At 34.3% G+C, this 24,775-nt stretch overlaps 1 protein-coding gene across 2 annotated transcripts in view; it reads left to right on the top strand.

The window, feature by feature from the left end:
- Positions 1 to 24,775, top strand: part of LOC136833773 (ataxin-2 homolog) — a 283,147-nt gene that overhangs the window by 90,277 nt on the left and 168,095 nt on the right. For both annotated transcript variants that reach the window (XM_067096025.1, XM_067096024.1), the window contains exons 8-9: positions 854 to 1,318; positions 20,762 to 20,999. In XM_067096025.1, the coding sequence (XP_066952126.1) occupies positions 854 to 1,318; positions 20,762 to 20,999 (703 nt within the window). The remainder of the gene's footprint in view (positions 1 to 853; positions 1,319 to 20,761; positions 21,000 to 24,775) is intronic.

Below are 24,775 nucleotides of genomic sequence, written 5' to 3'. Positions count from 1 at the left end.
TGAATAATTTACTGCAAGGAAATTACATTATGTAACCATATTGGTTCTTTGCAAGGCAGACACACAGACTCCAAATGAATGAGTGCAAACTCTGGGTATGATGGTTTACAGGTAGTCCCAGGTTAAGGGGGGTGGAGGGTCGCTCCTTTTCCGACACAGAAACAATAACCAAAAATCAGCAATAATAGCGCCGATAACTGGATATCATCGCCACTGTCAATTGGGAATTGGTGCCGATAACCGGAGAGTGGTGCATTTTGGCGCCGAAAATCCAGTTATCGTCGTCGCTAGACAAGCGCTGTAAAACCAGATCGCCAATAACCGGGGGCCGCCTGTATTTACCCTGGAAACAAAGGTCTTACATTTACACTTTCAAAAAGAAAACTGTTGGTTGCAAATGTTTGTTTCACTGCCCAGTTATATTGACATATCAGATTATTCCACTAAGTATGAAAGATTGTCTACTTTGACACAGTTAATCCAGTCTGGTATCTAACATACTGAGGAAATTATTCTTGTAAGTATTAAATGTTAGTTTTATTTTTTATCGAACCTCGGTGAATCTGCTAAGTAATGAAATCTGTTAAGTTGCGGTGCCACTGTATTCCGTGAATTTTGAAATTCCTCTCCTTAGAATTGAAAATCCTTACGTGGGAGGAGGTGCCTCATATTTGGAAAACACCGATATAGGGAGTTTATTAAATACTGTTTGGATAATTATTTTTTGTATCATGTATTTGTTTGAAATATCTATTCATTATGGATTGAAAGATAATTTTATTTCAAAACTGTTATGGTTTTGGAGTTTAGTAAGGTATTTCATATAATGAGTATTTGTAAATTCCCTTTACAGCAACATGGGGGAATGGCAAAAAAAGCACCAATTACATCTCGATTATCCATGCCAGCGCCAAATATCAAACCTGCCCAACCACCATCAAATGTCAATCCAAATCTGACAACTATAAAAACAGTTGATATTAATACTATCCAAGAAAATCAAGGACCCAAACCTCAGCAACAAATTCAAGGGTCAAAACCTCAAATTCAAAATCAAGGTCCTCGACCCCAGCAGCAACAAGTTCAAAAACCAAGCCAAAGCCCAGCTGTACAGCAAGAGCAAAATAATGTATCAAAGCCTCAGGGTGAAGCAGCTACACCACAGACAAAGAAACCTGAAAGTGTTAATCAGCCTCCACAGAATCAAGGACAAAGTAAAGAGCCTACCCCTTCTCAGGTTGAAGAAAAGCAGAGTCAAGTCTCAACTGAGCAGCCTAGTCAGAATGATGAGATTAAAGCAAGTCCTGAGGTTCCGAAGGTAAGTTTCAGATGGTATAAACTTCAGTGCCTTTATTTCTATATATTTATGATGATCCTAACTTTTGTTTCACAGGTACCTTTCCTGAACTATAGTACACTGGTAGATTTATCTGAACCTATTACTGTACTGGGTTAATTAGCCCTTTAATGAGTTGATACCTGTTTTTGTGAATGATGCTGTCAACATAGCCAAGCACTGAAAAGAATGATGGAACAGAAATGCGTTAATGTTGAATTAGTATAAATGTGCTCGTTCTAATCTTTATAAATTCAGTAATATACAAACCGCCTGATACAGCAATTACTTATTGCATTTATTCCTTAAAAATAATGTTAAGTAACAAATTTTCCTTCCTGCCAGATTCTCAAGACAAAAACTTTCCTTCGTTTTAAAACTTGATTGCTGGCCAAATTCCCTAGGGTCATACTGCTTTCACTGTACACATTGAGTGAAAGGTGCTAAGTTTAAAATTTTCTGCAATCATGGTGATTTGACCAATGCTTTATTTTCCTACCTAACGTCATTGACTAGCCTAGACATGATCGTGGCAGTTCAACCAATGCCTTTGTTTTCATGACAGCAAACATGTCCTAGCCTGGCCTAAACATGATCATGGCAATTCAACTTTTTTTTTTTTTTTTTTTTTTTTTTTTTTTTTTTTTTTCCTCAAAAAATTATAACCTAGCTTAGACCTGATCATGGTGAATCAACCAAAGCTTTTGTTTAAGTAAAGAAAGTCATAGCTTAACTTAGACACGCTTAGGGCAAATCAGGGTTTGTTCTTGCTTTCTTAACATCATCGCTAGCCTACTGTACATACAGCACATTCAGTACACTTACTGTTGCCTACAGCCAGGCCTTAAACATGCTTAGAACCTTTATATTGGCCTGCATCCTATTCTAAGCTTAAACACACCCAGAAAATTTTCTGTGCATTGACTTACTGTACCTGTCCTAGCCTACCCTGAGCACATGCATAAAACACATGGGACTAATATGGTATCCTATCCTAGCCTAACCCTAAACGTGCTTGGTACACTTCGTGGCACACATCCCAGCCTAGTCTAATTTAAATATGCTTAGAATACTTACTTTAGTAGAAATAACAGCTAGATGGGGGAGAATGTTAGAGATAGTACTGGATCATCTGGTATTCTATCTTCAGAAGAGACTATTATTTGGAATCTTACATATTGTTAAAGTTAGCATATATCCTCGCGCCATTAGGTGCGATCGGGCGTTCAAAGTAGAACAGTGCTTGGCTAACCAGCTAGGACTGTCTCTGCAATCACCTGTTTTCCGAGGTAGAGCAAATTAGATATTAAAGGACGTTTGTAGCTTACTGATTGTATATGAATCACGGTGATGTGATAAAAGTCATAATATGGTTGCGTCGACAAACGCATTACACGGTCAACATGGCAGAGGTGGGTGGATATCGTCTCTAAATACAAACACCTGAGTTCGACGGGAGATTTGTATATGGGGTTTCGATATCCACTTATACCTCATTTGCTGGCGGATGGGTTAATCGTCCACTGTAGTCCTGAGTTCTTGTCCTTCGCTGGTTTTGTGATTCAGGGGGCAGTTTAACTTATTATCAACTAAAAATTCCCCTTCGTAACTTATATGAAAATATAGTATTTCGAGGTAGAGCTAGTGGATATTAAAGGATGTTTGTAGCTTACTGATTGTATATGAATCACGGTGATGTGATAAAAAAGTCATAATATGGCTGCGTCGTATATATATATATATATATATATATATATATATATATATATATATATATACGACAAACGATTACACAGTCAACATGGCAGAGGTGGGTGGATATCTATATATATATATATATATATATATATATATATATATATATATATATATATATATATATATATATATATATATATATATATCTCTAAATACAAACACCTGAGTTCGACGGGAGATTTGTATATGGGAGCTGATATCCACTTATACCTCACTTGCTGGCCGGATGGGTTAATGCGTCCACTGTAGTCCTGAGTTCTTGTCCTTCGCTGGTTCGAGCCCACAGGACAACGAACTTATTATCAACTAAAAATTCCCCTTGGTAACATATATGAAAATATATTATTTCTGAGGTAGAGCAAATTGATATTAAAGGACGTTTGTAGCTTACTGATTATATATATATATATATATATATATATATATATATATATATATATATATATATATATATATATATATATATATATATATATATATATATATATTATAATATACAATATATGTGTGTGTATATGTATGTATATATATATATATATATATATATATATATATATATATATATATATATATATATATATATATATATATATATATATATATATATATATATATATATATATATATATATATATATATATATATATATATATATATATATATATTATATATATATATATATATATATATATATATATATATGTATATATATATATATATATATATATGTATATATATATATATATATATATATATATATATATATATATATATATATATATATATACAATATATGTGTGTGTGTATATATATATATATATATATATATATATATATATATATATATATATATATATATATATATATATATATATATATATATATATATATATATATATATTTATATTTATATTTATATATATATATATACATACATACATACATACATACATACATACATACATACATACATACATATACATACATATATATACATTACATAATGTTTATGCATGCATATGTAGATATGTATGTACATAATGTACATATGTACAGTTGACCCCCGGGATTTGCGGGGATAGAGACGACACCCCCTGTGGATAGATAAAATCCGCGAATACTTGAGATTAGAACATTTTTAGCACTACCTATGAAGTCTTCTCTCTAGTGTCTTGCTTCTGAAGTGATCTGGCTCACATTCTAAGCGGAAAAATGACACATGTAACCATAACTGATGTTTTGTGTGTGGATCCTCAGAAGGCTGTGTGCAGAGTTTCAGAAGTGTCTGACAGAGCGTCAAGAAGAACCTTTGGTAGCGATGGTTCTCAGTGAAGGATGCTTTGTACCTTTTGTTATATTTTTACCGCTATCAACTTTCTGATAGCTTCCTCTCCACATTCTTCACACAGAGAAGTTTTGAGTTGGGAGGGGTAGATTGGACAGTTATGCTACAAGGCCATCAAGCCATGGGCATTGCCAGTCTCAACAAGTTTATTCTATATTACTCCTTTTTCAATGAGTCATTCAGTTTGGTCCTGGCTGCCTTTCGGAAGGGCAAAGTATGTTTTCTGTCAACATGTATGACACGTACTTCCACATCCTGGTACACCTTCAGTTCAAGAAAAGTATTCTCCTGTGTATTGGAATTTTTAGGAGGATGGATTCATCTGCTTGGTATCAAGAGTAGTTCTCTCATTTTTGGATGGCTAGTTTGTTCTCACCTATTTGTGTCTGATGACCTTGAGGGTGAAGAATTACATTTTATGTCTTACCTCAGATCTGGGCATTTTATTCAAAGTTGACTAATCTATGCTCTTCTGTTCCAGTCAGTTGTTTAACTCTCTATTTTTGGAGTTTGTTCCAACAGAGAGATGGATAGACAATTTTCTACCACTTTTGAGGACTTTAATGGGTTGGCCTGTAGACCTCAAGAACCTTAACACTGTCCTCAGATGTCTTGGAGGCAGATTGGGGGCCCATTCTGAGAGACATTTGATGTCGGGGGTTGGAAGTTAAACAACCTACAGCTTTTAGCAGTTTGGAATGGTCTTAGACAAGCAGAACATCTATTCAGAAACAATACAGTCGCAGCCTTTTCTGACAATTCACCTCTCGATTCTTACATAAGACAACAAGAAGACACAGATCAAGAAGTTTGTTCAGGCTAGCAAAGAAACTTCCTTCTTCTTTGGACAAAGCCCAGCAACATCACTCCTTTACCTTGTTTTGTCCTTTAGCTTGTTTTGTCTTTTACCTAGTTTTGTCCTAGGGAAAAAAACTTACTGAAGAACAGCTCAGCAGAAAAGAGCAAGGTCTTCAGTCGGATGGTCTCCTCTTCCTTAGGTTTGCCAGAAGTTGTGGAACCTCTGGGGAGACCCAAACACCAGTCTATTGTTGACTGCCCAAAACACTACTCTCCCAGTTTACTGTCCTCTATGCCAGGATCCTCAGGCATGGGCAGTTGATGCCTTCCTTCAAGAGTAGTCAAATCTAGACCTTTAGGCGTTTCCTCGGTTTGCTGTTTTGAAGAAATACTGAAATTTGCAGAACACAAGGCTGATTTTGATAGCTCATTGGTGGCCCCAAAGGGAATGGTTCCTCTAACTCCCTTTCCTGACAGTAGATGTTCCTCGTCGTCTTCCATTCTGGAAAGATCTTTTCAAACAGTCTTATTTGAGAAAATTCCATCAAACCTCCACGTCTCATCTGACCACATGGGGATTGTCATTGTCTGTTACAAGCTAAGGGCATTTCTAGAATGACCAAGGAAGCAATCCTTAAGTCTACAAGGCCCTCCACTGTTCTACTTATGTCAGTAATAGTGGTCAGTTTATTGATCTTGGTGCATGTCCAGAGGGATTTCCAGCACCCGTTCACTAGATAGCCTGATTTGCGTTTTGCCAGCATCTCGGTACTCAAAGCAGTTTTCTGCCACAGCGATCAGAGGATACCGCTTTACATTACATTTAATTTTGCACCATACTGACTGGAATATCGCTTATAGTTTAAAGTTTAAAGAGGTTTTCTATCTTCTGTGCTGGAAATTTCAATATTCCTATAATGGTGTATGATGAAATTTTCCTCCAGATTTCAACAAAACCTCAGTTTGAGCCTTTTGATAAGGCATCACTTAAGAACTTTGAAGACACCTTTCTTTTAGCTCTTGCTGTGACAAAGTGTGTTCGTGAGCTTCAAGCCCTTTCTTGTATGTGGGCTTTGCTCTAGTGGCAACCTCTCTCTTTTGTTTTATTGCTTAGAGAAAAGATATAGAAATGAAGTGAAATCTCTTCTCAAATTTGTGACAGTGCCTAATTTAACTGCTTTGGTTGGCAATGCTTAAATGCTGTCTTATGTTCAGTTAGAACTGTTAAGTGATTATATTAGGGAACATCAAGCCCCTTTCTTGTATGTGGGTTTTGCTCTTGTGGCAACCTCTTTCTTTTCTTTCATTGCTTAGAGAAAAGATAGAAATGAAAGCCCTTATCAAATTTGTGACATTGCTTAATTTAACTGCTTTGGTTGGCAATGCTTAAATGGCTGTCTTATGTCTAGTTAGAACTCATAAGGGTTTACCTGGACAGAGATAAACCTTTAAGAGGAGGAGTCAAGTATTTATCTGTAATGTTAGGAGGCCAAACACTTCTTTGTCCAAGAATGATTCAGTCAGTGCGCACACAATTGATTCATTAGCTTTTACCACTTTTGAAAGTAATCCTCAGCTTCTGTACTGTAAGGACGTCTTTATTTCCGTTAAAACCTCTTGCTCGAGAAGGTTGTCACGCAGCTCAGGAGATGTTGACTCATATTATCTTCTAAATGTTCAAATTTAGTATGAGGCGTCAAGCCCTTAGTCCTATCGTTGCTGTGGGGACGCTTTCTCCTGAACCAAATATGATTGTAACCTTGCTTTTTATTTTATTGGTAGTTATTAGGAAATCCTGCTATTGAATTTTGGGAGCATGAAGTTACACATTGGTGTATAGGAGTGCACCTTCACATGTGAAGGTGGTAATTGTCTTTACTTTTGGAGTGTCGATTATGGGCTTTCAACTCGTGTACAGGAATGACTGGTAACTACAAGTCTCGCTACTAGGCCTTAAGCCCTGTTGTGGTTCCAGTGTTTTTCGACAATACTTTCCAGTAAGGATTACACAACAGGCAGGAATGTTGGGAAGCTTTTCCCCTCATTAACCCTAAACGCTGAGTCTCTATTTACAACTTTTTCTCCCGTAAAAGCATGTTGGTGAGTTTGAGAAGCTGAAAAAAAGTTTTCAAATCACAAAATCACAGCACGCTTAGTTTTTAAAATTAAGAGTTCATTTTGGCTCCTTTTTTTGTCATTGCCTGAAGTTTAGTATGCAACCATCAGAAATTAAAAAAATATCATTATCATATATAAATATTGGAATATATGACAGCAAAAAAACTTATATAATTGTATACAAATCGCTGTAAGCACAACGGTTAAAGCTAATGAGTTAATTTTTTTAGTTGTATTGTACACTAAATTGCGATGATTTTGGTATATAACAAATTGTAAAACGATCAAAGCAACACAGAGAAAATATTATCACAAAATGATGCATGAATTAGGATGCGGACTTAAAAATGTTTTTTTCAAAAATTCACCATAAATCGAAATATTGTGCTAGAGACTTCCCGTTTGTTGAAAAATGAAGCTAATTGATTGAATATTACTAGACTGTAAGTGTTTTAGGTTTCAGTTGCAGTTTTCAACCATTTCAGTCGAGTTAAAGTTGACCAAAAGTAAAATTTTTTCTATTTATCGTGATTTATATGAAAATATTTCAAAACTGATAAAAGCTACAACCATGACTTATTTCCTGTTGTATTGTACATGAAATTGCGCACATTTTCATATGTAAAACTTTATGTAACGACTAATATAAAACGGTGCAAATATTACGATAACGAGACTGAAAAGAATTTCTGAGATGTTCGGCGAGTTAGCGCAGACTTAAGGAAAATATTTTTTCAAAAATTCACCATAAATCGAAATATTGTGCTAGAGACTTCCAATTTATTGCAAAATGAAGGTAAATGATTGAATATTACTAGAATGTAAGAGTTTTAGCTTACAATTGCGTTTTTGACCATTTTCGGTCTAGTTAAAGTTGACCGAAGGTTGAAATTTTGCAGTTATCGTGATTTATGTGAAAATATTTCAAAACTGATAAAAGCTACAACCATGAGCTATCTTCTGTTGTACTCTACATGAAATTGCGCACATTTTCATATATAAAATTTTATGTAACGACTGATGTAAAACGATGCAAACATTACGACAACATGAGAAAGAATTTCTGAGATGTTCGCCGACTTATCATGGATGCAGCGTAAGGAAAAGGCTTTTTTTTTCAGAAATTCACCATAAATCGAAATATTGTGCTAGAGACTTCCAGTTTGTTGCAAAATGAAGGTACATGATTGAATATTACTAGAATGTAAGAGTTTTAGCTTATAATTGCGTTTTTTTACCATTTCGATCGAGTTAAAGTTGACCGAAGGTTGAAATTTTGGCAGTTATCGTGATTTATATGAAAATATTTCAAAACTGATAAAAGCTACAACCATGAGTTATTTTCAGTTGTATTTTACATGAAATTGCACACATTTCCATATATAAAACTTTATGTAACGACTAATATAAAACTGCAAACATTACGACAACGTGATGAAAGAATTTCTGGCGCGGACGTAAGGAAAAAGTTTTTTTCAAAAATTCACCATAAATCGAAATATTGTGCTAGAGATTTCCAATTTGTTGCAAAATGAAGGTAAATGATTGAATATTACTAGAATGTAAGAGTTTTAGCTTACAATTGCATTTTTTGACCATTTCGGTTGAGTCAAAGTTGACTGAAGGTTGAAATTTTGGGGGTTATCGTGATTTATATGAAAATATTTCAAAACTGATAAAGCTATAACCATGAGTTATTTTCTGTTGTATTGTACATGAAATTGCACATTTTCATATATAAAACTTTATGTAATGGCTAATATAGAACAGTGCAAAAATTACGACAAAATGAATGAAAAGAATTTCTGAGATGTTGGCCAAGTTGCTGTGGACGTAAGAAAAAAGTTTTTAAAAATTCACCATAAATCGAAATATTGTGCTAGAGACTTCCAATTTGTTGCAAAATGAAGGTACATGATTGAATATTACTAGAATGTAAGAGTTTTAGCTTACAATTATGTTTTTGACCATTTCAGTCGAGTCAAAATTGACCGAAGGTTGAAATTTTTTGTAGTCGACGTAACGGTGCAAACCATCCACTTGGCACCCAACAGACAATTTTAGTCGTTGTATGATACGTCCAGTAGGCGTTTAAGGGTTAAAAAGCTTTTAGGTCGCTTGGCTGAACATTGTTTCTCTAGCTACACTAACCCACCATCCTCATTCAATGTGGTTGTCAGCTAACAGAAGGTAAGATTCATTCCAAATAATAAAAATTTTCATGAAAAAATTCATTATTATGGTACTTACTTTCTGTAAAAGTGGAAACCCATCCAGCCTCCCCACATCTTTGTGGGTTGTCATGAAGAATTCTGAAAAGAACCGTAAACAAACCAGCGCCACCTAGTGGGAAACAGGTTGTTACAGAGACGTCCTAGCGGGTTAGCCAAGTGTTATTTTGTTTTGATTTGAATGCCGATGGCACCTAATAGCGCGAAGATTAAAGCAAACTTTAACAGTAGGTAAGTTAACAAATAATTAATTTTACCATGAAAATTTTCATTTTACCAATACAGGAAAGAGTTCTCTATCTCACCTAATGGGAGGGCTATACTGTATAAACAGACAGATACCGTATATTTCCACGTATAAGACGATCTTTAAATCATAAAATTCACCCCTAAAAATTGGGGTCTATTATCATTCTGAAAATCAAACCTTGAATATTTCTAAATTATGTTTATCGGTAGGCTAGCCTCAGCCTCGGTGCGATAACCACCAACATACATGAAAAGATTCACATTATGAAATAAAATGATTATAAAGGTAATAAAACCATTTTTACCTTATATGTTATTGGCATATCTTCGTAATAAATAGCCTATTCGAGGACTAATTCCATTTCAATGAAATCAACTTTTATCTATGCGAGGCCAGCTAACAAAATGTAAATTTTGAGTTAAGGTTGCGCTCTCAGCAACCTTTATCTTTCAGTACATAGTGTATGTAGTGTAATTATGGTAGTGATAACATTTAGGATAACATAGTATTCATTTTACATTCAAAATTCAGGCCGTGTGCAACTATTCAGAACAATTCAGTCATACGAACAATAATTATGTAAGATAATTATCATACTTTCTCGTATTGTTGTTAGGGGTTGTTTATGATTGGTAGTGGAACGTAAACAAAACAATGTTTCCTTTTTAGGCAATGTGTGTAAGAAAAACATGTTATGGAATCAACTTTATTTCATTTACCATATTTACTCATTAATATGCGATCTTGCGCATCATGCGACCCCCAATTTTCACCCATAAAAAATTTTATCGTGTATCATGTGAGTTCTTTTTTTGAGAGACCAAATTACTATGGACTAACCTCTTTTACTCCATCTCTTTATCCCATCATCTAGTTGAATACGTTAAAAAGTAAAAGCGAATGATAGAGGTATTGTTAGTTACGTTATAATCATTGAGTAAATTAGTGTACAGCCATAAACAACCGAACGAGAAACAACTGTTTTGAACATGGTCTAGGCAGTGGCTATGAACAGCTGAATCGGATAACAACAGCTGTTTTGCTTGCATTTCAGCCATCGTTTGATAGTAAAGAATTACTGTAGTTATGTTACAAATGACAATAAGTAGAATAGGACATATATATATATATATATATTGTACATTATTATTCGCTATGCAGAAAAGATTGCAAGGAAATATGCTGCTAAATTTAAGCTGCAAGTTGTAGCTGAAGCTGATAAAACAAACAATGTTCAAGCACTAATGATTATAAATTATAGTACATCACAACATGGATAAATTATAGTACATCACAACATGGATGAAACTCCTAAACTTCAATATGCAATCAAACTCAACCGTAAATAATATTGAGAGAAAAGTGGCATGGTTATCTTTAAACGGACACTGAATTGATGCTGAAACAAAAATTCCTGGACGATATTGTTGTCCACGTTCACGAAAAACCTAAACAATGCAAATGGTGCATGATCACTGTGTTTGTTTTTTTATACAATTAGTAATATGCGAATACATACAATATTACTGGGTACAGTGAAGTAAAGCATGTATATTTGTTATGTTTGTACCTGTATTTTATAATACTATATTAATATGTGAATATTACATACTCTTGATTTTATATTTCATGTATGATGCGACTCCCTTAGAATTAGCTTCAAAATGAGGTCTTCTAAAGTCACATGATATGCGTGTATATATGGTATTTTGAGTTTCTAAGGATACAGTAAGTAAAATTGCATTTATAATAACATCATCTGGACATAACCAGTATTTCATAAGATACCTGTTGTTGCAAAAGCTAGCCTATAGACAGATGGTTTTGTAATTTAGCAGCCATCATATACTACAGATATGAGATAAATTCATGAAAATTTTGTCATAATTTTTTACCTCGTCTTGTCTATAGGTCATCTAATACATGAAAATATATGGTATGCTCTCTCTATCGGGACCATCTTTTTAAAAATAATGTAACCATTGGGTTTTGCTTATTTAGAAATAAACAAAGGTATTGCAAGATTTATATAGTTTTGTGTATATTATTAACAGATATACAGTAATCCTTCAATTATCTGGATTAAGGGTCCGTTGTATAATGGCAAGATCTGAATAATGACGAGTAAAATAATCTTGGGGTGTTCAAGGGCAACTCTGTACCCTTCCTCACCTAACTTTGTCAATACCACATAACTGTAAACGGTCAGTATGCTTATAACAACAACCATCACACTTTAAACTGAAAACTTTATGCAAAAGGCAATTATCTTTTTTCCCCATATTTGTAGCAAAATATACTTTGAAAAAAATTGCAACCCCTTCATTTTCTCTCCCTAGTAAATGATACAGTTTAGTCAACAGGTAGCCTACCTGTGTTTACCCACAGGCTACCATGGTTTTCTGACCTTTAATGTATTTTTTACAGCAACTTCCTTATCAGTTGTTACCATATTGTATTACCATATACAAGATGAAATATGTAGGCTATGTGTGAACTATAGACCTAGGCTAACCCTGGTGTTACACTGATAGTGTCCATTTGCAAAAGTCAGGTAGACTATTACAACTGTATTTAAGATAAAGGTAATGGTAATGACACTTATTTTACTTACAGAATCCATTTATATTGTATTGTATTGATATATTATCATTGCAATATGTATTTAAAAAACGGATCATTCCGCCATTTGTAATGTTTACGTTCTCAAATCAGTTGTTTCAGCCTACTACCGAAAGAGGAAAATAATTTTGAATTGCTAAAAGAAATGAATGTATTAATGGAATTATTTTTATTTTTGTACATACTGTATATGTAAAACAGGTATATACAGTACAAAGGTATACTAACACTTTATATTGAAGTAAAATCCCTCAAAATTGCAAAACAGCTGTTTCCAGATATTTGTTTAGTGATGTAAACATAACTCAGTTCCCCCCAACCTCTCTCTCAGTACTGTACATATCCTTTAATGAAATATGAATTACCGTATCATAAACTGGAAAACATGAAACTAAAACTCTAGGAAGCTCACAATGCCATCGAATGAGTGCATGCATACTTAGGTATTTGTTACCATTTTTTTTTTCTCCTTTTATGCTTTGTTCGATTTACTATACTGTTTTTATTACAAGTTTAGTTGACTCTCAGTATGATTATCAAACATAACAGTACGCAAGAGAATATTTTATCACTGTTTATATTTGATCTCTAATCACCGTAAAAATATTTAAAATGTGAATTTCACATAGAGGCAAGACAAAACCAAACGGCATACAGTACCAGGTTCACCGATGGCATGGAATGAGTGTGTGCATACGTATACAGGCAGTCCCCGGTTATCGGCGGGGTTCCATTTCTGAGGGTGTGATAATAACCGAAAATCGGTGATTTTCGGGGATTATTGGTGCCAAAAAGCGCCGATTTTCGGTTGTCAGTGCCTTTTTAGGTATGTATCGGGGCCAATACCCAATTATTGGCGCCGATAAGCTTGAGATGAAATCGGCGATTTTTGGCGCCGAAAATTGCCGATTTTCGTCGCTAGACAAGCCCCATAAAACCGGATCGCCGTTAACCGGTGACTGCCTGTATACTGTACGCTCACATTGGTTTGTGGAACAAAAACAGAAATATAGAAGAGAATACTGTAGCATAAAATATAAACAAAATAGTGTAAGAGCGTGTGTGCTACTCTACTAGGCTTTAATGTAAACATTCTCTCTCTCTCTCTCTCTCTCTCTCTCTCTCTCTCTCTGTGTGTGTGTGTGTGTGTGTACTGTACATATCCTTTAATTAAATGTGAATTACTTTATCATGAACATAAAAACATGAAACCAGACAAGCTCTTATCAAGTCAGGTCTACCTAGCCCTCTTCACCCATCCAACTGTGCATCCCCACTCCCTCTCAGCCATAGAAACTGCTCCCCAGCTCCACCCACCTTCCAAAACAATTTCTCCGAACCTTCCTTTAGCCAGCCTCAGTGCTCTTCTTCGCTTATGGAAACTTCTTGGGGTCTTCCCTAACCCCCAAAACCCTTTCCCAGTCAGTCTAGTGTGGACAGTGTTACCAACATTTTCTTGAGGTGGCACGCATTGCCATCAATCAGAGGGCGGTTTTTTTTCAAATGTATATACAGGCAGTCCCTGGTTATCAGCGATCTGGTTTTATGGCACTTGTCTAGCGAAAAAATCTGCAATTTTCGGCTCCGATTTCCGCTTATCAGCGCCAATAATTGGGTATTGGCGCCAATACATACCTAACAGAGGTCCAAATAAGCCCAGAAAATCGATGAACATGTGCCGAAAATCTACGATTTTCAGTTAGCACCACACCATCAGAACGGACCCTTTCGATAAGTGGTTTACTGCCCCCCCTCTCTCTCTCTCTCTCTCTGGGCTCTCTCTCTCTCTCTCTCTCTCTCTCTCTCTCTCTCTCTCTCTCTCTCTCTCTTGGGGCATTGATCCCCTGGTCCAGGTGTGTTAGGTAATGTCAGATTTCAGATAATGGCGATCTGGATAATTGAAGAATTACTGTATAGGAAAGAATTTTGTGCATCCCTTCAAGAAATGGAGTGTGTAAGCTAGCAGACGCTGTCTGTACCTGTATCATTCTGTAAATAATACAGTTATTGGGTGCTGCCTTCTTTCAAATATAACTAAACTAAGAATATTTATTGTAATATTCAATGAATGTAATATACAGAGCGGTCCCGGTTTACTGGACGGGTTCCGTTCTTGCACAGGCAAGCCGTCGTAACCGAAAATTGTCGTAAGCCGGAAAATCGTCGAAAATCGTCAAAAATCATAAGAAAACCTTACTTTTAATGCTTTGGGTGCAAAAAAATGATAAACTGCATTATTATTGAGTTTTACATCAAAAACCTTCAAATTATGATTATTCTGCCGTTTTGGGGCCATATTTCTTCCGTCGGATCGAGCACGATGCGTTGTAACCCCGAACATGCGTCTGCTAAGCCGGGAAATAATTTCTGATGAATATATTTGAAAAGCGTCAGAACCTCGAACGTCAGAAGGCGGAACCGTTGTAAACCGGGAGTGCCTGTATTAAGTAATGGAGGGAATTTTCTGTATCTTAAGAAAACGGATACAGTTGACCCCGGTATTCGTGGGGGATGCGTACCACTAACCCCCCCATAGCAAAAATCTGTGAATACTTAAAACCTATAAAAATGCTTATAACTGCCTATTTTGATAATTAAAAACACCAAAAAAACCTCAAAAAATGCTTGCAGTTGTCCTTCGTCTATCATGGGGGTTAGGTCCTAGAAACCCCCGCAATAGGCGGAAATCCACAAAGTAGCGACCTTATATTTATTTAATTATTTACTCAGTATATATTTTAAGGCTTTATAAACCCTCCCCACACTCTTATAAACCTTTCCCACACTGTTATTAACCTTTCCCACAATGTTATAAACACTTCCTATGCACTTAAACACTTTCTCTCCTCTTAAACCTATGTAATAATCCAAGGAACAGAGCATCAACAGTGATAAAAACTCTCTTGTGTACAGTATGTACATGTTGCAATGATTTACTAATTTTCAGGAGCTATTATTAATGTAAACACATTAATATGTCATTTCACTTACAGAATCCATTTGGTATACTATATTATTATTTTGATCTGTTATCATCGTAAAATGCATAAGAAAACCCCGATTGGCCCACATTTTTAATGTATACGTTTTGAGAATCAGCTGACTGATCCTGCTCACTACTACCGAAAGAATTAGGGAGATAATTTTTCTGTTGCTAAAAGAAACAGATTTATGAATGGAATTATTATTTTTAATTTTGTACATAAATGTTTATGATACAGTAATTCATATTTGAGCTTGAGAGAGAGAGAGAGAGAGAAAGAGAACTGGGGTTTACTACGTATAAATAGTCTTAGCACAGTAACTAGGGGCAAGACTAAGTCTTGACTTGACAAGCTGGGGATGAGTGAGCTGTATACATTTGAAATTTGGATTTTAAATATTTTTATGGTGGTTATGGATGAAACATCAACAGTGGTAAAATATTCTCTTGTGTACTGTTATATGTTGGATAATCATAGAGGCAACTACTAAACTTGTAATGAAGCACGCTTCAGTAAATCAGAGAAGGAAAAATAAAGCAACACCTACCTACAATAAAAACAGTTACAGATCTTGGGACAATGTGTTTTTATACTGTACATATATTATGATAAGTGAAATAAAAGTTTTATTGAAATTTTGCTTCTTTTTCATTAAAAGATATGCATAGAGAGAGAGAGAGTGTTTATGTACATTGCTAAGCTGTTTTGTAATTTTATGAGATTTTAATTTAGCATTTCATATATTTTTTGCTGTTTACATTAATATTAATATTTGAAAATTAGTAAATAATTTTTTATCATAAAAAAATGTATTTAGTCATGAAAATAAAAATTTTGGCTACAAAATGCTCATTTTACTATAAAAATAAAAATAATAAATACCACAAAATCCTGCAATATAACAAAAAATCTGTAATATAAATTTATATATATTAAATTACAAAATTCACGATACAGTGAGATCACAATGAGTGCACCACAATATAGTGAGGAACAACTGTATACCTAATAGTTTTACCACAAAAAGTGCATTTGGTCTGGAAAATTATATGAAAATACAGTAATTCGTGAATATTTCTCTACGAAAGATACTGCGAATAGGCGAATTTTCCGCAAATAATGTGTATATGTTCCATAGAGAAATCCATGAATAGGTGAGTCCACGAATCCAGAACCGCGAATAGGCGGGGGTCGACTGTACATAGACAGATATGCTATCAGTACTGTAATTGTATCACCCTTTTAATGATGTGATTATTAGGTGATACCTTTGCAAGACTTAATTACCTTTATGTATTAGCACAGCTGGAAAGATTTTTGTATTCTTGGTTGTAACCTCCCAAATAAAATTAACAATAACAGGAAAGGATATTCTATATTCTGCATGGTTGTTACCATTTTGAGATCAAATTGAACTGACTATTGTGATATTCATATGGTAGTTTAATCCATCAACAAATATAGCAAAGAATAATATTATCTGTATAATCCTTTTGACAGTAGAGTTATTGGGTATTAAAATATTTTGAATAAAATTAAACTACAGTTTTGCAAAATTCCCTTAGTTTAATATTTAAACAAATGCAGAAAAGAATTCTCTTTATCCATTTGGTGTTACCCCTGTATTTAAATAAAGTTAACCTAAATTATTATTGAAAGAAAGGTTTGTAACCAGGCAGGAGATGCTAGTTGTGTTTTGATAAGGGTTTCAGAAAAGATTTGCTCAAGTGGGGGTTCAGTGAAGATAAAAATTGATATCCTCATGATCATCAGAGCTAATGTCATATCTCAAAAAACCCAATGTTAAAGTTAACTAAAACTATATGCTGTGGGTTTTGAAGTACTTCAGTATAACAGATTTTGTAAGAGCACTTGCCATATATGGAAATAGAGGTGGGAGCCGATAGACAATGAAAAGTTAGTGCATGGTTTGTCTGTTAACAAAAGATCCTTGCTTGGGAACACCTGAGGCAAAACAAAATTGATATCTATACTTGAAGCTGGGGAGTCCATCATGACTCCTTGGATTACAAGTATGTCAATTAGTTTTACATCATCACTGTTATGTTCAATTTTGAGATGCATTGTTCATAATTATGGGTACATTGAATTTTTAGGTATTTAGTAGCATGCATATGATGAATTATACTTATTCCATTACCTAAGACTGCAGTTGAAAATTCATTCTTAAAGAAAAGATATAAAATTATTGGCTTAGCACAACTTCATAAATTAACTTCCTTCTTAATCTTCATTTAAATGAGTATATTTATTATTAAAAAAATTGTTGGTAATTTGATCATCAGTTCATTTGTAGAAAGAATGTAGCACAGGAAAACTATACCCAGCAAATAGTTCAGGCAGGTTTCTATGCATTGATATTATGCTAGACATAAAAGATGAGATTTTTGTGCAGGGTTAAGAACTGGACATGATGTGTTAGTAGCCTTGGAATCAAAGAGTTTACGATTACAAGGTCAGCCGGGCACTTATTGGTCATGTTCGTTTCAGGGTCTGATATGTCTAGCTCACTTGCTGGATTATTTCATTAAGAAATCTTTGTTGTAATTGATGCTGAGGCACCATTAAGGTAAATTTCAGAAAGATATATTGAACTTTTATTATAATGTCAGTCCACCAAAACTTGTATTTTATAGGTGGAATGAAAGAAAGTTATTTTCCTTCATGGTAGGCATATTAGTTTGTCTTTGACTTGCATGAAAGCAACTGTACATTGAAAGTGAGAAGATACTCAAGGGATACCACTTATTTGTGTCCTGTTTTCTACACTAGTAGATAGTACAGTACTTGAAGGCTCTTAGTAATATGTGTTCGGCCTGAGCTATATTTCTTTTTGTCTTTTACATTTTATCCATTCCTTTCATTCTTATATTTAATGGTCAAACTTTCACTTTGTCCTGCTCCAGTTTTCACCTCTTTCAAAACCAAATTTTTTTAATGAGTTGTGTGAGTCTAGAAATAACTATGAACTTATTAAACTAACTTCAGATAATGATGAGGGTAAGAAAGAAGAAGCCAATTAAACTAACATGAGATAATGATGAGGGTAAGAAGGAAGAAGCCAATTAAACTAACATGAGATAATGATGAGGGTAAGAAGGAAGAAGCCAATTAAACTAACATGAGATAATGATGAGGTAAGCATGAAGAAGCCAATTAAACTAACATGAGATAATGATGAGGGTAAAGAAGGAAGAAGCCAATTAAACTAACATGAGATAATGATGAGGGTAAGAAGGAAGAAGCCAGTCAGCTGGATATTGCAGTTGATAGAGAGAGCACTTGTAAACTTGAATTTCAGTACACCAAAGTCAAAGGATGAAGTCATTACCATTAGTGCAGTCAGACATCATGGGTGTTGTAAGCTATGCCAGTAGGCACAGTTAGCGTTTCATCATTATCTCTGGTAATATCCTTGAGCAGCAGATGGGTTATGACAGTTAGTCAGGTGTGATATCAAGTGGAGCATGGTTGTCAGTGGTAGGCTAGGTAAAGCATCTTCTCTTGCAATGTACTGTTTATTAAAACTGTTATTGAGTGTGTTGCTGTCATGTGATGGTTCAAGGGAGCTGTTACAGAACTGTTGATCAGTCCTAGATCTGGAATAAGGTATCATCCATTACAATGTCCTCATCAAAGCCTTGAAGAAAAGAAAACATACAGTAATGGCTATGCCTTTGACCATATTTGTTGCAGTGCCACTTTTCAGAAATTAATCAACTTGAGGGGTAATCGTAAAAATCTTTTTACCTTTATTTATTTGTTCAAAGAAACATCTCTGACAATATTCAAGGTAGAACTCTCAATTTTGTTTCATTTTGCAGCTGGTTACTTATTCTGTACAATGGCATAAAAATCCCCCAAAATTACTATTACTGTACTATGCAGGTGAAATAATGAGTTTCCCCTGCAAAAAAAAAAAAAATTTACCAAAAAAAAAAAAAATTTCAACAGAGTCTTCGTTTTTTGTCCATAGCACACCCAGGTAAATTACCTAGTTAATACAGTGCAAAAATCTATAATTACAGTACAGCAAGGAAAATATGAAAAAATGAATGACAAAGTAGCATCCCATTTTCTGTAAGAAAAATGAGTTACCATGCAATGTTTATACTTTTTTTTTTTTTTTTTTTTTTTTTTTTTTTTTTGTTCGAAGACACATAGCTCTGACAGTTTTCAAGGTGGAATGCTCAGTTTTGTTTAATTTTGCAGCTGAATGATTGCTCTATAAAATGGCATAAAAATCTCCCCTATATAAATTATGTAGGTGTAATAATTAGTAGAAATTACGAAATATGTGGAAATTTTGTACTTCCCCCCAAAAATATTTGTGATAAAGACATCATTGTAAATCCATAACATACCCAGATGAATTATGTATGTTTTGCGATGCAGAAGTTGTAATTACACCAAGGAATATATGAAAATATGAATGTTAAAGTCAAGTTTTCTGTTAAATAAGTGGCATCCAATCAAGTCTCTCTCTCTCTCTCTCTCTCTCTCTCTCTCTAATTACTCTCTAGATTAAAAATCTAAAACAATACAAAATAAATAAACATTCATTTTACATATGCGTAGTCTCTCTCATGCTTGGTCACACATGCAAAAATAATAAGTTATTTATAATTATAGAATAAAAATCTCAAACTATGTAACAAATAAATATGCCTTTTACATATGTATAAAAAATATTTCTCTCTCTCTCTCTCTCTCTCTCTCTCTCTCTCTCTCTCTCTCTCTTTTGCAGAAAAAAAAAGATAAGTGATGTAATTATAGAATGAAAACCTAAAACTATACAAAATAGATAAACATATACGTTACATATAAAAAATATCAGGAACACTCGCTGAAAATGATCCTCATCTTGTCTGCTGGTTTGTGCATTTTTTCCCCCCTCAAAGTTTGCGTGCATCATCAGTAAGCGAAGGACTTAAGTTTGGATGACGTTTATATTGCTGGATAGCTTGAATTGTAACCTTTTGTAAAATACTAAGTGAAATTGCTTTGTATTTATTAAATAATGCACCCGTATAAGCAGACTTTACAACCATTTACAGTATTAAGTAAGTTCCAGATAACCAGCCCAATTGTACATTTTTCACATCATAGCTTTTTTATGCAAATACTTGACAAGCCCAGTGTTGTAGCATCCAGGAAATTTAAGATTCTAATATCCATAAATGTCAAGTTTATGAAAAAATTTCATTTTTCAGTTCTTGCATAAATTTTTGTATAGATATTATATATGGTGAATTTAACTAATAATAATAAATGTGTTGTATCTATTCCTGCCTGCAGACACCTTTAACTCCGGAGGAATTGGAGTATCAGAAGAAAATGGAACAACAAAAAAAACTACGAGAAGAAATGCTTGCTAAGAAAGAGGCTAGAAGAAAAGCTGCAGCGCAAGTCAAAGCATCTGAAATGGCTAAAAAGAAAGCCGAGGAAGACAAAACCAAAGCAGTTGTTCCTGAGTCAAACAAGGCCCCTCAACAGAATGTGGTGTCACCACCTAAAGTGCTTACTGTTCACAAAGGTAAGAGTTCAGTCAGGTTTTGTCTTTGCGTTGACTTCCACAGAATGCAGGATTTTTGTTGCTTGGAGTATAAAGGAGTTCTGTATGTAAGGATTAGTCCATAACAAGGCTGCTTTTTTATAATAACTTAAAATATGGAGGAATTAAATTGACAGAGAAAATTATCGTAATATGGTAAATGGTATAGGAATTGTAGCTTTGGTTCCTTGTTTATGTTTGTCCGAAAAATTTAAGCAGAAAATGTCTTGACAGTTATCCATGGATTCAAAACATAAATATGATAATTTATTCATGATTACAATTGCAGTGCAATGCAGTTAATCACAGCTATTTTTCCAATAATTCCTTTTTTTTTAAGGGAAGGATTACTATATTTACCATATTTTCCAATGTCAGATGCTCCAATCTTGAGGGTGCACCCCAATATTGACTAGCAGAATGTTGAAAAAAATTAACAATAAGATCCAATAATGACAAATGATGATGATATGTTGGGTTAAAATAAAAATCACGACATTATATGCAGATAATTTTTACTGATAAGACTAATGCAAGAAATAGGTGGTTTCGTTATGCTTAGTGCACTGTGCACATTCAACTCTGTGCGTTGAAGAACCATAGCCCTGGCTGGTATAGCATATTTTTGTTTTTTACAGTTCATTTATTATAGAAGTTCATTGATTTCAATACTTAATTAACTTTTCTGAAGTTGACACACTTGTGAACTGAAAAACTTGAACAGATTACCAAATGGCACTGGTTAGGGAACCAGTCCAGATCCCCCCATAGTGTGCGATCATTTTCTCATTCTCGTATGAGAGGGCTGGTGTCGGTGCCCTCAGCCATCTGTAGCCCATGCCTAGGACTGCCCTGCAACGGTTGGAAGAGTCCGCTGCCAGGTAATTAGGTCGGTTCTCAGGGCGATATGGTTCTGTGCCCTCCGTCACCTGCCTCTCCATTTTTCACACTCAGTCTTGTATTATGTATTAGCTGAAAGATCATTTTGGTAAAAGTTAATCTTCGCTGCGTATGCAACTTCTGCCGTCATCGGTACCTAGTATGAGGTTGTTAGCACCGATAGGGCTAATTAACGTTTACTGTATTTTCGTGTACAAGATGACCTTTAGATAAGACAAAGTAAAAAATTGTGACAAATTTTCATGAATTTATCTCATATCTGTAGTATAAGACGGCTGCTAAATTACAAAACCATCTGTCTATAGGCTAGCATTTGCAACAACAAGTATCTTATGAAATATTGGTTATGTAAAGATGAAGTTATTACAAATGCTTTTTTACTTACTATATCCTTCGAAATTCAAAATATTGTATATACTCTCTTATCATGCAACTTTTGAAGACCACATTTTGAAGCTAATTTTAAGGGGGTTGCATCATACACGAAATATAAAATTAGCATATGTAATATTCACATACTATTATCGTATTACAGTATAAAAAGAAACAATGAATATACATCTTTTCCATAGATCTTTTAACACGTTATGCTTTAATTCATTGTATCCAGTAATATTGTATGTATTTGCATATTGCAAATTGTTGTGTTATAAAGTGCAAACATAGCGATCATGCACCATTTGCATTGTTTAGGTTTTCGTGATCAGTGCAATTTCCGTTTAAAGATCACCGTGGGGGAAGGTTTCGCCCCATTTGCCACACACATTAAAACAACAGTAAAATGTGTTCTTTCATGCCCAGTAGTTTTGATTAAAATGCTTTTCTCTCCAATACCGATTACAGAAGAGTTTGATGGCATATTGAAGTGTAGGAGTTTGATCCATGTTGCCGATGCACAATAATTTATAGTCATTAGCACTTGAACATTGTTTGTTTTCTCAGCTTCAGCTACAACTTGCAGCTTAAATTTAGAAGTTTATTTCTTTGTGATCTTTTCTTCATAATGAATAAGGGTGTAATGTAAAATTTATATCAGTCCTATTTTACTCAACGTCATATGTAACATACTACAGTACAGTAAACCCCCCCGTATTCGTGTTCTCATGATTCGCGGATTTCTCTATGGAACATATATGCACATTATTCGCAGGAAATTTGCCCATTCGCGGCATTTTTCTCTGAGAAATATTCACTAATTACTATATTTTCATATTTTCATGACTAAATGCACTTTTTGTGATAAAACTATTAAAATACTCAGGTACCCAGGTAGTGCTTGTTACGATAATTGATTTTGCGATGGGGTAAGCAAATAATACCGATACAACAATATTTATAAAATATTTTAAAATTTTGTGCGTCCGTAGGCAGCAGCGTACAACCAGGCAGCGAGAGAGACCATATTACAATAGATCAACTTCTTTTCCTTCATTTTCCTTCATCTCTTTATCCCATCTCCTAGTTAAAAAAGTAAAGGAGAATGATAAAAGTATTGTTAGTAATGTTAATGCATACAGCCATAAACAACCGAACAAGAAACTGTTGTTTTGCATATAACCGAATCAGATAAAAACAACTGTTTTGTTTGTGTTTCAACCATTGTACGATAGTAAACAATTACTGTAGTTATGTTACAAATGACGTTAAGTAGAATAGGACTGATATATTTTTACATTATACCCTTATTCGGTATGGATAAAAGATTGGTAAGGAAATATACCGCTAAATTTAAGCTGCAAGTTGTAGCTGAAGCTGAGAAAACAATGTTCAAGCTGCTAATGACTATAAATTATCGTGCATCAGCAACATGGATAAAACTTGATCATAAAGAAAATTGGAGAGAAAGTATTTTAATCAAAACTACTGGGCATGAAAGAACACACATTTCTGCTGTTTTCACGCCGATAAAAGATAAATAGGTAAAGCTCGTATTATGATGAAATCAAGCGAGTATAGCGAACGGAATCTTGATTTTTTTTTTACACAAAACGAACACCCTCAAATGGCCAATGTCACTATTAAAAAAAATAGCTAAATTAATTTCACAACAAGATGTATTCAAGTTATTTTTTCACTTAAAAACACTACGCATAATGAAAAATAACCTTCCCCACGTAAATAAAGTATCCAGAGATTCATTTACTCTAACTAGAAGCAAGAAAAGCACTCTGAACTGAGTTAAATACGGCGAAGTAAACTTACCACATAATCGATTTCCAAACCAAAACATTGATCGCTATGATCACAATTTATAACAGAAAAGCAGTATAAGAATATATACAGTATTATTGGATACAGGGAATGAAAGCATAACATTTAAAAGTTCCATGGAAAAGATGCATATTCGTTTTGTTGATGTTTGTATAATATGATATTATGTAAATATAGAGTACAATATAATGTAGGCTTGGCTACCGCATATGTATATGATATACCATAATATAGGCTAAGCTAATACAGTCAACCCTCGTTAATCCTCACCTCATCAGCCCGGACATCGGATAAGACGGACACTGAGGAGGGTCAGCCGATTTAAAATTCGCAATGTTCAACCACGATTTAAGATAGTTACTGTTCCTCCGCTGGTCATGTACTGTTTTCCTTTTTATTTACCAAATGTAAATAAAAAACTTTCATTTATATTTTTATTTTATATATTCTGTTCTGTATTTATACTGTACTGAACTGAAATGCTTTTAACTTGTAACCAATTTAACTTGCGCATGGTATGTACCGTCATTAAGAAACGCTGTTGTCTGGAACGGTAGGAAGTATTGTAGCCAGTCATTGAGCATTAACAGTTTTACCTATCTGCTGCCCAACTGGTAGCTACAGTACGATGCTTTGTAACTTTTTTA

This window comes from Macrobrachium rosenbergii, chromosome 52 (assembly GCF_040412425.1).
Source record: "Macrobrachium rosenbergii isolate ZJJX-2024 chromosome 52, ASM4041242v1, whole genome shotgun sequence".
Taxonomy (NCBI): Eukaryota; Metazoa; Arthropoda; class Malacostraca; order Decapoda; family Palaemonidae; genus Macrobrachium; species Macrobrachium rosenbergii.
Note: the sequence above shows the minus strand (reverse complement) of the source record. Positions and strands in the feature narration are given on the sequence as shown.